This window comes from Carlito syrichta, unplaced genomic scaffold (genome assembly GCF_000164805.1).
Source record: "Carlito syrichta isolate Samal-C Ts95f unplaced genomic scaffold, Tarsius_syrichta-2.0.1 Scaffold305252, whole genome shotgun sequence".
Taxonomy (NCBI): Eukaryota; Metazoa; Chordata; class Mammalia; order Primates; family Tarsiidae; genus Carlito; species Carlito syrichta.
The window spans coordinates 54,855-71,298 of record NW_007249348.1 but is presented as its reverse complement, the minus strand read 5'-3'; the positions used below and the strand labels follow the sequence as shown (position 1 = coordinate 71,298).

The window sequence follows — 16,444 nt, the reverse complement described above, 5'->3', positions numbered from 1 at the left end:
CGAGGCTGCGGTGGCCGGGAGCGGCCACTGCACTCCAGTCTAGGCGATAGAGTGAGACTCTAACTCAAAAAAATAAATAAATAAATACTGCCTTTAAAAAAAAAAAGGGGAAATGGTTTGGGGCAGCAAGGAAGGTAAAGGGAACCTAAAATTCTTGGGTCCCTTCCTTCCCTGTTTCAGGTCCCTCTGATCTTTTCAGACATTAAATATTCATCCTACAGTGAATCCAGCTCTGTAGGGTTCATGTTCCACTCCAGCCCACCCTTTTATCCCAAGAAACAGTGAACACTTAATGATCGCACTACCCTTTTATTCCTAGTATGTGGCCTGAATCACATCCTGGACCCCTGGTTCCCATGTGTCAGGGCTTCCAGCCCCTCATGGAGTTGGAATAAGCATGTTCATGGAGGCTCACTGGGCAGGTGGCCAAGGTCCCTTTCCAGGGGATACACCATAAAGATGACATTGTCCCAGGGAGGGAGAGCAGGGTGGTCTGGTCTGACCACCTCAAAGCCCATGTAGCTGAAAGCCCGCAGCAGGGCACCTGTGAAAAGATAGAACAAATGATTAGAATACTCTGAAACTCAAGACACATATTCCCCCAGATTTTGTTTCCTCCACTAGAGAGTGGCCCTGAAAGTCATGTGGTGCAGGCATTAGGATGTGCTGCAAGATCAAACAGATCTAGGCTCTCATCCTGGCTTTAACACTACACTTAGCTTGTTCTGTGAACTTCAGTTTTCTCATTTGTAAAGTGGAAATCGTAGAACTTTCTTCATGGGATTTATGATTAAATGAGATGTTTATGAAGGCTAAACACCATGATGGCATAGTAAACTCTGAGATGGTATCTATTTACAAACGGTTATTGACTATCCTTTGTCTTATAACTCCTTGAGGGAAGAGGTTATAGTTTCTATAATATACTCCAAGCATGTAGATAATATATTTCTATTCTCCTGGCCTTATGCTCAACCCTTTCACATTGTAAGTACTCAGTACATTTGCTTGAGATCCTTTTTTTCTTGCTGACCACATTCCTCGAATGGATTCTGTGTAATTTCATCAGTGCTCCTTCAGTCTGGCCTCTGACTCCACCTGCAGGAGCTTCCTGATAATCCAGTTGTAACCTAACTGAACAGAATGCTAGGCTCCTTAATATCCTTTGTGGTGGGAGAAAGAAAATCCCTCAAATACGTAAGGGTGCCTTTTTTAAAGAGAAGGGGGAAGATGGTCTCCTACAAAGGAGAAGAGACTGTCCGGCTGCCTCAGCATGAAAGGCAAGAAAGGATGCAGATTCCCACCTCTGTCATTCCGGTCATTTTGGAAGTTTACAAACACGGAGTCCACATTGGTCTTCTCTTCCACATATTCCAGTGTTGCAGTCAAACTGGGGGCCAGAAAGAAAACACAGCTAATGAAATGTTCGTGCAAAAAGACATCTGCTTGAAGAAGAAAAAAATGGTCAGTTTCTACCCTCCACCTACTCAAGCCTGGAAATGAAAGTTGCTAAACTAGTTTTGGTAGATTTTTCTCTAAAGCCAAGGAATTGCACACTACTGAACTAAGGCATAAATCACAGAAGGGGTCTAGAGAGAAGGCCTACTCTATTGAGATGAACAGCTAGAAAATGCTTCCTGTTATTCAACTGTTTCTGGATTCCCACTTAAGTACTTCTGCAGTAAGTCCAGCAACTTCCCATGACTCTTTTCCCTTGAACCCCAGGATCCTGGCTCAGCTAACAGGTTTGTCTGCATATCAGTTGAATGGTTTGCTTGTATCCTGCATCAGCCCCATTTAGTAAGACATGACAGAAGGATAAAATTCTCTTTCCTCCCCATTCTCCCATCCAGACTCAGCCACCTTTCCCGGTTGCCTTGGTCCAAGGCCCGGTATGGGATGTCTAGGAAGAGTCGATGGTTACAGAGAAGGCCGTGCCAATGGGCAGAGATCTTGGGGGTGAGGCGGAAGTGGAAGTCTAACTGAATTGGGTCCTGGTGGAGCAGAGGGTCAGTAGCCAGCACCGTCAGGTTCCCAGCCTGAAAAAGAAAATGAGAGATAATGATCTGTGTCTGTGCCCATATAGTCCTCAAACCAGAGCTCAGGTAGATTTGGATACATCTTTGGAAGCAAGGAGGACATTGATGCAGGGAGCCTGGAAGAAATGGTGCTAAGGTCTTAGAGGTGCAATAATATCCCTTACCTAAGGTTAACATCCTATCCCTTTTATGGGGTTCTCCTTGATATCAAACAATCTGGAATTTGGAGTTAAGCAGTATTACTACCAGCTGACCTCACCCCAAGAGTAGAATAACCATTCAGAAACTTCAAATGTTTACATAAGAAAGTCTAATTTATTTCCTTTCTTGCTGATAATACTTTCCAGATTTTTCATCATATGAGTTTTCTCTAAATTCTACTATTTTAGGCCGGATGTGGTGGAGGCAAGAGGATTGCCTGAGCCCACAGGTTCGAGACCAGCCTGGGCAACATGGTGAGCCCTCATCTACATTAAATCAAAAAATTAGCCTGTGGTTCCCGCTACTTGGAAGGCTGACGGAAGGATCGCTTGAGCCCAGGAGGTCAAGGCTCTGCACTGTGCCTTGCACTCCAGCCTGGGCAACAGAGTAAGACTCTGACTCAAAAAAATAAATAAAAATTATATTATTTAAAATGCAGCAGTTACAGTCAGGCATGTTATTGCAGTATGATGCACAAGGGCAAGTGTAGGAGTTCTGGATTCAGGACCCAGGTTAGCATCTAAACAGTTTTATGTCCCAGAATTCCTAATACAGTTTGCTTTAGTCCCCACTTCCTGCTTTCCCATCCTGCTTTTCACTACCAGCTGTATGAGCTTGATTTACCACCTCTAGGCCAGCATCCTTGTCTGTAAAACATGTAGCTTTTACACATGAGCTCCAAGGCTCTACCTCCCTCTAACTTTCTGATTCATTTTCCAACTTGCTGATGTTCCTCCTCTGCAAGGTGTCTGTCACAGCACCAGTTGACAATCCACTTACCGAATACAGTTCTTTAAGCTGGTCGTGGTTATCCTGCTTGGTGCTTCCACCCCCCTGGAGGCCTGCAAGGGACTCAGGAGCACTGGAGGCAGGCACGGGGCCGGAGTGTCAAGTCCTCCTCTTCCTTATAAGTGATGCTGGTTGGGAAAGAGACCCAAATTGGTTTATCTTAGAATCTGGGGTGTGGAGAGATTAGTAATTTCCAGATACACAAGACCAGACTCTGGCATTGCTGTCTGTATTTTCTATGGACCAGCCTGTTTCCATGTTCCCAGTCCAGCCAGATGGAAAAATTGTAAAGTTCCATGCCAGTCTTCCACAATGTTTTGCTATTTTCACTTATTTTGCACTTAGAAAATTATTTCAAGTTATTTTACTGTTTACATGAACAACTACAAATAGAGATGAAAACGAATACCTTTTATAACAACAAGGCAGCATCTTCTCCCGGAGGGTGATCCGGTATTTGTAACAGTAAAGGTAATAGGCGAACGGTGACCAGATGGGGTAGAGGTAGTTCCGTGTTTTTCCCCTCTTGATATAAGAAAGGGAGTAGACAGAGGGGCGCCACCTGTTACAAGGCAGTTTTTCAGTTCAGTGCCTCCCTGCGGCAAAGTGAGTTCAGAGATGGGTGGCAGAGGTTAAGGCACCCTGGTGTCATTGTGACCCGGTGGGCACTATGACATAGACAAAGGGTCAGCCCTTACGTCACTCAGGACTCAGCTGCTCCCCTACCCCACCCTACCCCCTTAACTAAGGTGCATATCAACTAGTGTGCACATTGGGACTGTTCGAGTGACAATACAGTACTTTAAAACCTGTGCTGGTTGGCAGACAGCCCTGCCTGAGCACTTGTGCCCACCCGCCCTGGTCTCTTCTCTAAAATCCAGCAACTTAAGAGTTGGTATCTGACACTGCAGGAGACTTCCAAAGCCTGATTCAGTGTTGACCTGATTAGTTGGTTCCCAGTTCCTACCAATTCAGTATTTTTATTATCCCTACCCCTAATAACTCAGGAGTACTACAGATTATTGCACTTTCTCTGTTGCCTTGTAGCGTAGGGATTGCAAACTAAATAAATGCCAGACAGTGATTGGAAGTTAATGAGTTGCGGGTGGGGCTGCAGCAAGATGAAAAGCTACAACCTGTCTGAAAAGTCCACACAACTCGTCTCCATCCAGTTGCCATGCAGGAACGTAGACTTGGTGCCAGATCATAGGATTTTTCCAACAGAAACTGGAAAAACAGTACTGTGTTAAAATTCTCCAGTTTAAAAAAAAATTGGCTACTAACAAAATACAAAAGCTTTTTTTTTTTTTAAGTCAATGCTGTAAGCAAAAGTTGGTTCTGGGGCCACCAGTTTGAGACTTATACTTATTCATTTGTTCATTCAACATTTATTGAGGCCTACTGTGGGCCAAGCACTACTCTAGATGCTTGGGATACATCAATAAACAAAACAGATCCCTGCCCTGTGGGACTCTTCTAAAATAAAAGAACAAACCTAGAAACTTAACATAGGTAAATTATTTAGTATATTCGAAGATAACTTGTGGTGGGGAATAGAGCAAGATAAAGGAGAATCAGGAGTATGAAGAGGGTGGGGCAGTGTTGCAGCAATAAATACTCACTGAAAAAATGACATTTAATCAAACACTTGGAGGAGGTAAGGTTGTTAACTGTGCCCGTCGGGGTAAGAGCATGCCATGCAAAAGCAACAGCCAGTGCAAAAGCCCTGAGGAGAAAATATGCCTAGTGTTTTTGAGAAACAAACAAGGAGGCCACTGTGTGGAGCAGTGTAAACTAAAGAAAAAGAGCTAATGGGGCCAGATTATATGGAGGCTGCAGACCACTGGCTGGCCTTTGGGCGAAGAATGACATGATATGATTTGTGTTTGCTTTTTTTTTTTGTTGTTGTTGAGTTGGAGTACCTCTGTCACCCAGGCTGGAGTGCAGTGGCAAGCTCATGGCCATCACAGCCTCAACCTCAGCCTTCCAAATAGCAGGAACTACAGGCATGTGCCATCACGCCCAGCTAATTTTTGGATTTATTGTAGAGATGAGGTCTTGCCAAGTTGCCCAGGCTGGTCTCAAACCCCCGGACTCAGGCAATCCTCTCACCTTGGCCTCCCAAAGTGCTGGGATTATAAGCATGAGCCACTGTGCCCAGCCTGATTTGTGCTTTTAAAAAGATCACTCTGGCTGTGTTATTATAAATAAACTGTAGAGAATTATAAACTTTAGAAAATTAAGGGACATCTGTTAGAAGTCTTGAGTAATCCAGGAGAAACATAGTGTCTTTTTCCAGAGTGGAACACTGGAGGTGGTGACAAATGGTTGGATTCTGGAACTACAGATGCTTCTCAACTTACAATAGGGTTACGTTTGATAAGCCTATCATAAGTTGAAAATGTATGGAATACACAACCTACCAAAAACATCAAGCCTACCTTAAACATGCTCAGAATATTTACACTAGCTAACAGTTGAGTAAAATCATTGAACACAAACCATATCTTATAATAAAGTCTGAATAAATAGAACATAACTTTGATGTTCTACTGAGTGTGTATTGGTTTTGAACCATTGTAAAGTTGAAAAATTGTAAGTCAAACCAAGTCAGGAACTATCTGTAATTTAAAGGTAGAACCCACTTTCCTGATGAAGTATGAGAGAAAGGAGTTAAGGTGAATCCAAGAACTAGAAGAAGTTTCCATCAATTGCGATGGGAAGGGCTGCAGGTGGAGCAGTTTGGGGGGAGGGGGATATAGATCTGTTTGTGACATGTTAATTTTGAGATATTCTCATAGAAGGGGAAGATGACGAATAAGCAGCTGAATATTTGAGTTGAGTTTGAGAAGCCTAGAATGGATAGAAACTTGTAAGTCACTGGCATATAACTAGTATTGTAAGCCATGAGCCTGGATGAGATCAAGAGTGAGTGTACGAGGCATGACAATTAGGTTTGCAAACCATGGTAGAAAAAGTGTTATACACCTCATTGCTGAGGTCGCCTTCAGAGTACTCCCCTTGGGAAGCTATGTGCCAACGCCAGCGCCTAGTCCACTCATCAAAGCAATTTTGGAATTCTTCCTGAAGTGGCCATCAGCGCTGTCATTATTTGTTGCTAAGTTTGTGAACTTCCCACTGTGCACTTAACGTTGGCAGCACTGTTCAAATAACTATTAGAACACCCTCCCTACTCACCTGATTTGGTCCCCAGTGACTTTTTTCTTTACCCAAAGATAAAGGAAACACTGCAAGGAAGACATCTGATGACATTCCAGACATCAAGGATAATACAACGATGGGTCTGATTGCCATTGCAGAAAGAGTTTCAAAATTGGTTTAACAGGTGGATTTAAGCACTGGCGTTGGTGCTTAGCTTCCCAAGCAGTGTACTTCGAAGGTGACTGTAAGTGATATTCAGTAATGAAACATGTAGAACTTTTTCTAGGATGCATTTGTGAACTTTGTTGGACCTCATATACTGAGAAGAGTAAAGGTTAAAAGACTGAGTCCTGGGGTAACTCTAAGAAGTGGAGAGGAAAGGAGAAATCAGCAAAGGAAACTGTAGAAGACTGGTGTTCTGGAAGCTGAGTAAAGTGTAATTTGGGAGGAAGGATGCTTAAGGACCAAATATGATGCTGCATAGAGTGTCTTTCCAAACTCTTCTGTGCCAAACAGAAGTCTTTTCATCCTGTTTTTTGGTCTTTCTAGTATGAGACCCTCCACAGAGGGAACTGTCTGGGCCCTACCATAGTTGCTTTTTTTCTAAGTCGTATATGTATATCCCTTGGAGTTAGAATTCTCTTTTAAATATTAGCTTAAATACTGCAGTTTATAATGATTAAGGGTTAGACTTCTTCTAGAGTTGGCAGAGTTTTCCAAAGGATCCCATCCTTCCATCACTTTTAGGCAGATTTTAAGGAAGGCAGAGTGAGAGGAGCATGCTTCTTTTCGAGTCCAGCTGTCCCAGAATGTCAATTAAAAGCTACCTCAGGGCCAGGCGCGGTGGCTCACGCCTGTAATCCCAGCACTTTGGGAAGCGGAAGCGAAAGAGCCCAGAGGTTCGAGACCAGCCTGGCCAAACTGGTGAGACCTCGTTTCTACAATACATCAAAAAATTAGCCGGGCGTGGTGGCGCACACCTGCAGTTCCAGCGACTTGGATGGCTGAGGCGGAAGGATCGCCTGAGCCCAGCAAGTCCGATGCTGCTTTGGCCGTGAGGGTGCCACCGAGCTCCAGCCTGGGCGACGGAGTGAGACTCCAACTCAAAACAAAACAAACTACCTCAGACAGCAACTGAGGCTAAACCCACGTTCCCACTTGCAAGAGAAAGTCAAGAGGAAGGCAGAGTCTTTGCCAGAGTCGATCCACCTAACAGGCACTCCATTATCCGGCAATAATCACGGGCGTCCCTAGGCCCGCCAAGAAAAAAAAAAAGAAATAGGGAGAGAAGGGTGAGGAAAATGCTGGATCTTGGAGCACTGATCTCAGCTCTCATCTCACCGCGCCGGCGAGGCGGGGAAGCCGCGGGATATTCCGGCCTCAGTTTAGCTCAACAAAGCCGGCCGGCTCAGGCGCGCCGCGGGCAGCCCCGCGGGGGCCTTTCTGCCTCCGGACGCCGGGGTCCTGACTCGTGTCTCCCGCGGAGCCCGGGAACATGGCGGCCGCCTCCGTCGCGGCCGCGGGTGCGTCCTTGCTGCGGGCGGGCGCTGAGCGGCTGCTGCAAGGAGGCGTCCGGGCGCTACTCCGGCCGCGACTCGAAGGGGCCGCCCCCGGCCTGGAGCGCGGCTTCAGCCTCTCTCGAAGTTGGGTGAGGGCTGGCTCGGTTAGGAGTCGTTAGGCCGAGTGTGGCTTCTGGGGCAGCACTGGGACCTGGAGGGTCCTGACCGGGGGTGGCGGGCCTGCCTGCGAGCAGCGGCCGCGGCGGAGGGAGAGGATGCCTCTGTGGACACTAGCTCACTGTCGCTTTCCTGGCTGCCAGGGCACGGTCATCGTGGAGCGCTGGTGGAAGGTGCCGCTGGCCGGGGAGGGCCGGAAGCCGCGCCTGCACCGTCGACACCGCGTCTATAAGCTCGTGGAGGACACGAAACACCGGCCCAAAGAAAACCTGGAGCTCATCCTCACGCAGTCTGTGGAGGGTAAGGTGCGGGCCGAGATACTTTCTTTCTCAGGCTGGTCTTGTTCGGCTCCAACCTCTTCCTGCCCTTCCCCCTCAGCTGTTTGCCTTGCTTTTTCTACTTTGCGGATACAAATTAGCTCTTTATGTGAGAAGAAGCCGTAAAAAGTACTGTGTGACATTGGTCTCCGGTATGGAAAACGCAAACGTGAAGACAGCAACGTCATTAGCAGTGAGTGGGGAGAGGCACACGCCTGTCCGTTTGTGCCACATATACTGAAACCCTCTGATGGGAGAGCTCACTCTATGCAGGGTTATATTAAATTTCCTTTAGGACAGCAGATCCTAAAGAAACTAATTAGCAGTCTCTTAAGTGTTGTTCCCAGTGAATATGAATTAGCGTCAGGAAAATACACACAGTGAGAAAATAGATGCAATTCTCTCTTCGATCATCTTTTCTTTAGGGACTCCTAGATTGTTCTAATCGGTTGCCTCTGTTGTTATCATTGACAGAACTTGGAGTCCGAGGTGACCTGGTCTCAGTGAAAAAATCTGTGGGTCGTAATCAACTCCTTCCTCAGGGACTGGCTGTATACGCATCCCCTGAAAACAGGAAGCTGTTTGAAGAGGAGAAATTGGTGAGCTTAAAGGAAGGACAGAGAGACCTGAGGAATAAAACTTTTAAGATTTTCTCTAGCGAGTTCCTTACTTTTGATATTTAATTTGAAAATGAAATAGGAAGTAGAAGAACAGGAATCCAAAAGTCCAGTCTATGCCCAGCATAATAAGAGTTTGTCTTATTTGTCTTTTATTTGTTTTCATCTTTAACTTTCTTTCCTAGCTGAGACAAGAAGGAAAATTAGAGAGGCTCCAGACCAAGGCAGGTGAGGCGGTGAGTAAAAACAGAAAATCTTTTTTTATTGGTCACTTACAGGAGTTACCAACCTCTCCCTGAGAGTCTCCCTGATTTCCTTGGAATCTCCTGATTGCAGACACAGAGGTGGAAGAAGTGAAGTGTTGTGGCTGCCCCACATAACTAGTGTGGAAACCTCTTGGGAGATCCTGATGTATTGGATAAAGTTCCCTAGAGTATTGAGGGAAGTCCCAATCTGGGCATCAGGGGACCCATGGAAAAGTATAGATGAGGGCTCTGCATTCGGGGATATTTGCAACAGGTTGGAGAGGACATAGACAGATGAGAAGGTGATCCGTAAACTCAAAGCAGTAAATTATAAGAGTGCCATTGACCATAATAGGTTTTAGGGTGATTGGGAAGGGCTTTTTTTATGAGATTAAATTAGGTCTTATAGGATTTGTAGACTTTAGATATGCCAGGAGGGTGGGAAAGTTGTTCTGAAGGGGGAAAAATATAAATAGAAATTTGTTTTAACATAGAAAGTGCAACAGTTTAGCCAAAGCAAAGGATTTATGTAATGTAATATTAGGAAACTGGCCTGTAATCTCAGCCTGTAATCCCAGCACTTTGGGAGGCTGAGGCGAGTCCGTGGGCTCAAGACCAGCCTGGGCAGCTTGGCAAGACCTTGTCTCTACAATAAATAATTTTTTTAAAATTAGCCGGATTTAGCACCACGTGCCTGTAGTTCCGCCTACTTGGAAGGCTGAGTCAGAAGGATCACTGGAGCCCAACAGGTCAACACTGGGGTGGCCGTGAGTGTGTCAGTGCACTCCAGCCTGGGCGACAGAGTGAGTGAGACTCCACCTCAAAAAAAAAAAAAAAAAATTAGGGAACATGGCTGGAAAGGGGATTAGGGTGAAATTTGCAGCAAATCCTGGATTCCCAGATAATGAATTCATACCTTTTTTTTGTAAACAGGGAGAAACCATAAATGAGGTATGGGTGAGATTGAAGAAACGTTGGTTTTAAACAGTCTATGAAAGTTATTCTATCCTGAAATATACTAATGGCCCCCACTGATGATCCTGACTTTGACATAGTCTGTGTCTCCTTGCTTAGGAACAGCAAGGTATAAGAGACACCCCCCTACAAGATATTGCTGAAATACCTTTTGACAATATCAATCTTGAGGCAATAAGAATATCTTTCCCAAAAGATATTCTTTCGTCTTCTCACCTGTTTTGGTTATGATGCAGAAATTGTGCCCTTTTCCTGAACTCTCAGACCATTTGCGTCTTGCTGACATGTATTCTGGAGTCTCCTAGAGACTCTAGCTCTAACCTAGCCTCTGTAATTTCTTTTAGACAGTGAAATTTCTGAGAAGCTGTCGCCTGGAGGTAGGCATGAAAAACAATGTCAAATGGGAGCTGAACCCTGAAATAGTTGCCCGCCACTTCTTCAAGAATGTGAGTATTCCTAAATACCACTCTACCCCTGAGCATAAAAGCTACCTCCGGGAAGGAGGCCCAGGATTGATTGCTGTGTTAGGAAAGGGCATGGTCCTCTAACTGGAGTCAGGAATGTGTTCTTGGTGGTTTAGCAGGGGCATGGAGGGGAGTAATGGCTAAGGACTAAGGATGGTTACATAGCATTAAAAGACTGATAGGAAAAGGTGGTGGTTTCCATTTATTTCCTATCTGGCTAGGGAAAACCTGGGGATTTGTGACTCACTGGAAAATTGTTACTTTTGTACATAAAGTGATTTTGGTCTCAAGCCCTGTTTCTCTTTGTGAATCCATCTCCCCTTCTGAGAAATTAGAACTGAGTTTCTCTACTATCACCTGTGAAAGTCTGTGCCCTCCCATGGAATCAACCAGAATACACATCCCAGTTTTATTCATCCCTGTAAAAGAAATTCTATGAATTATCTAGTTTGGCAGCCATGAAGATGGAGGTCATTTTAGCAGTGATTTCTTTTCTTTTCAGCTTGGTGTTGTGGTTGCCCCACATGCCTTAAAGTTACCAGAAGAGCCTATCACCCGGTGGGGCGAGTACTGGTGTGAGGTGACAGTGAGTATTTCACATATTTTGTTTTTTTCCTTATCTTTCCTTTCTCTTCCCCTTTTCCTGTTTTTCTCTTTTTCTTTTTCCCTTTTCCTTTCCTGAAACAAGCTTTCACTATGTTGCCCAGGCTGGATTCGAACTCCAGGGCTCAAACAGTCCTCCCATCTCAGCCTTCCAAGTAGCTGGGACTGTAGTTGCATGCCTCCATAGCCCAGCTGTCTTTTTTTTTTAGTCAAAATCACAATCTGTTGCTCAGGCTGGAGTTTAGTGTCATGCTCACCACAGCCACCGCAGCCTCTGCCTGCTGGGATCAGGCTATCCTTCCACTTCAGCCTTCCAAATAGCTGGAACTTCAGGCACATGCCACCACGCCTGGCTAATTTTTTGATTTATTGTAGAGACGAGGTCTTGAACCCCTGGGTTTAGGCAGTCCTCTTGCCTCTGCCTCCCAGAGTCCTGGGATTACAGGTGTGGGCCACTATGCCCGGCCCAGCTCTCCTTTTTTCTGACTGGGAGAAAAATCTGGATGGAAAGCTGGAATTGTGTGGTATTAACTTTTATCTGCCTGACTGATCTCTGAAACTTTTTTTTGCTTTGTGTACAGGTAAATGGGCTTGACACTGTGAGAGTGCCGATGTCTGTGGTGAACTTTGAGCGGCCCAAGACAAAAAGATATAAGTACTGGTTAGCTCAGCAAACTGCCAAGGGCATGGCCCCCATTACCTCCCAGACAAGATAAACCTACTCTCCCTCCAAAGAAGCAAAGCATAATCAGAAGAAGAGTCGAACAAAAATGGGCCAGCACCCTGATCTCACTTGTTGCTCTGACCAAATGTGGAATGCTAGAGGACATGTGGAGACATCAGACTGAACTGCATATACAGGGTGAATTCTCCATATCTGCCATCTTTGTCTTTAACTGTCATCACATCCAGCCTTATCCTGCTCAAGAAGTACCAAGCCATAGATTTGATAAGCTGGATACAGTGGACTGAAACAGTCCTTGGAACAAGCAGAAGAGCTAGCCATTGTCTCCGATATTTGGCTCATACTGATCATCCAAATGGAACATTTGTATCTCAAGCAGAAATAAAGAGATTGTGTTCCTTCTAGGTGTTGTTTACTGGGCTTGAATAGACTGGGGACAGGACATCCAAGTGGGATGTCCTCTTGAGCCACTGAGGCTTGCTGCTAAAGAGGGAAGAAGGGAATACATTAGCAGACTATGTCTCACAGTTGGTATGATATGAACACTGGATAAACTGACAATTTGGTCTTAACGTGTACTCTCATTAAATATATTGATCAAGTCATCAGTATGAATAAGCATAATGGATTCTACTGCTCTAAAGAGATCTGAATAAAGTCTAAGATTAATTGCTGGAGAAAATGAAACTGGCATCAGAAGAAGCTTAAAAAGGGAATTTCTGTATTGTTTTTGAACCAGCTCCTGAAATTCTGAAAAAGAAGATACCTTTATTTCCAGAGCAAGATTAAGATAGAGATCTAGTCATTCTAAATCTAGAATAGATATTCTGATGGAAGATGAAGGAAGTAGGTGGTTTTGTATAAGTTTAGAATTTCATTAGTAGAAAAAAGAACATCTGTTTACAGGTGGATTGTGCCAGAGTCTCTAAAATACAATGTGAGGTCATACAATTCAAGGACTCCTTTGCTATCCTTACCTGAAGCCCAGAGATTAGTTTCTGTCATCCTTTTTGATCTCACCTACCACTCTGAGCCAGGTAAGCACTTTCATCTCATCCCAACTAATGAGAAATCTGTATCAGTAGTTGCACTGATATGTATATTCAACTTCACACTTGCCAGAACTCCATAACTGAGGTCTGGCACTAGTACTATCTGAAATACAGCATTTCTTTCCTTGTTATTGAATGGGAAAAACATTTCAGCCAGGCACAATGACTCACGCCTGTAATCCTAGCACTTTGAGAGGCTGAGGCAAGAGGATTGCTTGAGCCCACGAGTTCGAGACCAGCCAGGGCAACATGGTAAGACCTCCTCTCTAAGATAGATGGATAGATAACCTGGTGTGGTGGTGCACGCCTGTAGTTCCAGCTACATGGAAGGCTGTGGTGGAAAGATTGCAGAGCCCAGCAGGTCAAGGCTGCAGTGGCCATGAGCATACGACTGCACTCCAGCCTGGGTGGCAGAGTGAGACTCTGACTCAAAAAAACCCTTTTTTTTTTTTTTTTTAAATTTCAGAGAATAGGCTGGCATCCAGGCTCAGAACTTCTGGAATTGCTTCTTTGTGCCCAGTGGCATTGGTGACCTTGAGCATGTTGAAGTGCACCATCTTGCTCAGACTGGCGTTTGTCCAACATGATGATGTTGCTGGCCCAGATGTCCCTGAAGCAGAGGGATGGGTGCACAGACATGTTCCTGTAGCTCTTGTGGAAGCAACTGTATTTGCACATGTAGTGGAGGTAGTCCCAATGGGTAACAGTGGTCCACATCCTGGTCACCACACCAGACAGGATCTACTCTGTGATGAAAGCGTTTTCCGGGGACATTTCTTATCGGTCTGGGTACCTCAGTGGCCTCTTTGGGCATCTTGAAGCCCAGACAAATGTCCTTGTAGTACCACAGGAGCATCTCCTTGCCAGTTTTCTCCCAGCAGGATCCTCTTTTTGCCAGATGTCACTGCTTTTGGTAGGCATGCTCAGCTGAGGATTTTAGAGGTTAACTTGAGTCTTCATTAACTTGGAGAGCCCCTAGGTTTTTGGTAGTGTGAATCTGGATTGAGGCAAACACATACACCCTCCACCCCAGTTAATCCAGAATTAGCCCCTAGACTGAAGCATAGAGTTCTACCCTTCTAGAAGTGCCTTTGAGGCCTGGAGAGGAACTCAACTGCAAGCCCACATTTGAATCTGAAATTTACAATTTCAGTGATCCCATCCATTCTGTTAGTGTCACCACCATCATGAAACTCACTGAAATTGAGCCAACAGGCACATATTGCACACAGCTAATCTCAAAAAGTGTTTAAATACCTGTTATAGGTTGAGTTCTTGGCAAAAACACTGAATTGAAGATTTGTGTGCAGGAAGTTGATTGGAGGGAGTTCTGTGAATCAATACCTGTGGGGAAGTAAAGGAAGCAGGATTGGGTAGAAGGAGAAGTTGAGCTGATAATAACAAAGGCCTTAGTCAGTGCCACAGGGAGTTTAAACTATGATGCCCGAATAGAGCAAGTGGGCTCTACCTATATACCTCCACTAGACCAGGAAAGGGTTATATTCTTGGGTGAGGTGGCTGCCTTTAGCCAAGGGCAGTCCCCCGAGGTGGCTCAGGTGTTAGCCGTCGACATGCTCAGCAGCTTGGGGAATGAGCGCTTCAGTCCTGAAGAGAGATTGGGGCAGCACACCAGTCACCACTACAGTCCATCCCTTTGCATTCCTCAGATCAACTTGCTGCTTACGTTCTGATGGTTCCTTCAGGATTGTAATGGGTCTCTTCCTGGGAAAACTTAAAAGGAGTATGTGGGGACAGACCACAGCCCCTGCTGCCATATCTTGTCTTGAGTCTGCATCTGGAATTCTCCCTCTGCTACCCACTCTAGATTCCTCCCCCCGCAGCCTTGCACTTCATTCCAGGTGAGTTGCCTGGCCAGCGTTCCCTTCTCAGGCCATAGCTGTTCGTTCATCATTGCAGTTGGGCTCAAGTGAATAATGGCCTGGGCGCCAAAGATACTCTTCCCTGACCCCACTGTGTAACAGCAGCAGCCCTTCCTCTTGATGGTCAAGTCAGTTAACTCCTGCCAGTATAGTGACTCCTTTCTTTACCTCTTTGTTGCTTGGTAGTGATCTGAAGCAACCAAGTGGCAGCCATAGATTAAAGTTTAGTGAGACTCTTGGTATAACCACTGGTGGAAATATTCCCCTTCTGGGAACCAGGACTTCTAAATCCTCAGAGCCCAGAGTTGGGATGGGAGGCAGCTTCCTCAGTTGGGTCACGGAGTGAAGACAATGGGGGGTTCTGCTCCTACATCCAACCCTTGTTTCCAGACTCGTGTATTTTACTTAGGGATACCACACTATTGGATGGCTATGAATCCAGGGTACTTGCTGTATCTTGGAGGTCAGTAACACGTCTTCACGGGGTATCATCTCCAAGCTGATAACTTAGCTGTGCTGTTAGCAGGCTCTTCCATCACTGTCGGGGGCAGCTTCTGAGTAGTATGGTATGTGATTAGAGCACATCCCATGGTCATGTATCCAGTGCTGTACCTCCATGCTTAAAAAGTGGGTCTCAATTGGATATGATTTGATGCAGGATCTCATGCCAGTGCATCAAAGTTCTGTGAACCTTTGGATGGTGGTGCTAACTGAGGCTCTGTAGGCAAGAAAGGAACCCACACCCGTAATAGACATCAGTTCACAGTCAAGATGGATCACCGCTCTTTCTGAGATAGCAAGGATACAGTGTGATCAACTTACCAACAAGTGGCTAGATGGTTTCCTTGAGGAATGGTGACATCAGGCTTTGTGTTGGTCTCTGTTGCTGGCAAGTTGGACTTTCACAGCAGCAGTGGTTATATCAGACTTAGTAAATCCATGGTGTTGGGTCCATGAATTGCCTCCACCATGGCACCCCATTCATATGCTCCCTTTGCCAGGATTGGCCTGCCAGCACCAAAGGCTGGCTGACATTATTTGGCTAAATCATTCCACCTACTTAGTTGTTGGGTGTCTTTTCCGTGGTGGGCATTACCTGCAGTACCAAGATCATCATACTTTATACCCATTTTCAGGTACACTACAGGCCCTTTCCCCAGACTTACCTGTTTTTGATCTTTTAACTTTTCTTCCTCCAGGCTCCTGATCAGCCAGCCAGGTCATCCTCTGTTGCCCATGAGTCTATACACTGACTTCAGGCACATACACAGGCCATCTCTAAATGGGACTATAGTGCAGCCAGTTTCTTTTCAGACTACTTCTGCTTGCTGAGACAACCCATACACTAACCAAGCTCAGCCTCTTCCTATTCTGTCGTCTGGTCATGAGGGATCCCCTGACCCACGTGGCTATAGATGTTAAGTGTGGAAGAAGCAACAGTGGCATGTGACAGGGTGTCTAGTCACCTGCTTATGTAGTTCTCTTTTGCCTTTCAGCCTTGCTTGTGCCCCCCTGTACACATCACTTTAATCTCATGAAGGACTGCTGGTGGACCCACCCAACCTTAGACTTCAGGACCTGACAGAATCTAGGTTATAATATATTATCACTTGATGTCCCATGGGCAAGCCCATTGTCTCAGCTAGCTCTCAGTAATATGCCAGGAACTAGCTTTGAAAGGTGTATAATAAGCCGGGCTCGGTGGCTCAGCCTGTAATCATGCGCCTTTGGGAGGCTGA

The 16,444-nt window shown here is 45.5% G+C and overlaps 2 protein-coding genes across 3 annotated transcripts; one reads left to right on the top strand and one right to left on the bottom strand.

Moving 5' to 3' along the window:
• Window positions 1–293: 293 nt before the first annotated feature.
• On the bottom strand, window positions 294–8,021 carry OAZ3 (ornithine decarboxylase antizyme 3). Its single transcript, XM_008061435.2, is given in 6 exon segments — window positions 294–544; window positions 1,305–1,390; window positions 1,864–2,039; window positions 3,021–3,095; window positions 3,097–3,157; window positions 7,990–8,021. Coding segments are annotated over 6 exon segments (573 nt in total). The 3' UTR covers window positions 294–401.
• On the top strand, window positions 7,603–12,177 carry MRPL9 (mitochondrial ribosomal protein L9). Of its 2 annotated transcripts, XM_008061436.1 has the most exons (7): window positions 7,603–7,839; window positions 8,011–8,167; window positions 8,659–8,783; window positions 8,987–9,037; window positions 10,366–10,467; window positions 10,988–11,071; window positions 11,670–12,177. In XM_008061436.1, exons 1-7 carry the CDS (start codon window positions 7,687–7,689, stop codon window positions 11,802–11,804), a joined length of 807 nt encoding a protein of 268 aa, XP_008059627.1. In that variant the 5' UTR covers window positions 7,603–7,686; the 3' UTR covers window positions 11,805–12,177. The 2 variants fall into 2 exon arrangements, with proteins under 2 accessions (XP_008059627.1, XP_021569809.1); XM_021714134.1 differs by lacking the exon at window positions 10,366–10,467 and having other exon boundaries at window positions 7,683–7,839.
• Window positions 12,178–16,444: the final 4,267 nt, after the last annotated feature.

Bases quoted from the DNA above. Each gene is read 5' to 3' on its own strand.
- MRPL9 (XM_008061436.1), top strand. From the start codon at position 7,687: ATGGCGGCCGCCTCCGTCGCGGCCGCGGGTGCGTCCTTGCTGCGGGCG. The intron at 8,168-8,658 runs GTAAGGTGCGGG...TATCATTGACAG, and splicing joins CCTCACGCAGTCTGTGGAGG to AACTTGGAGTCCGAGGTGAC. The intron at 11,072-11,669 runs GTGAGTATTTCA...CTTTGTGTACAG, and splicing joins AGTACTGGTGTGAGGTGACA to GTAAATGGGCTTGACACTGT.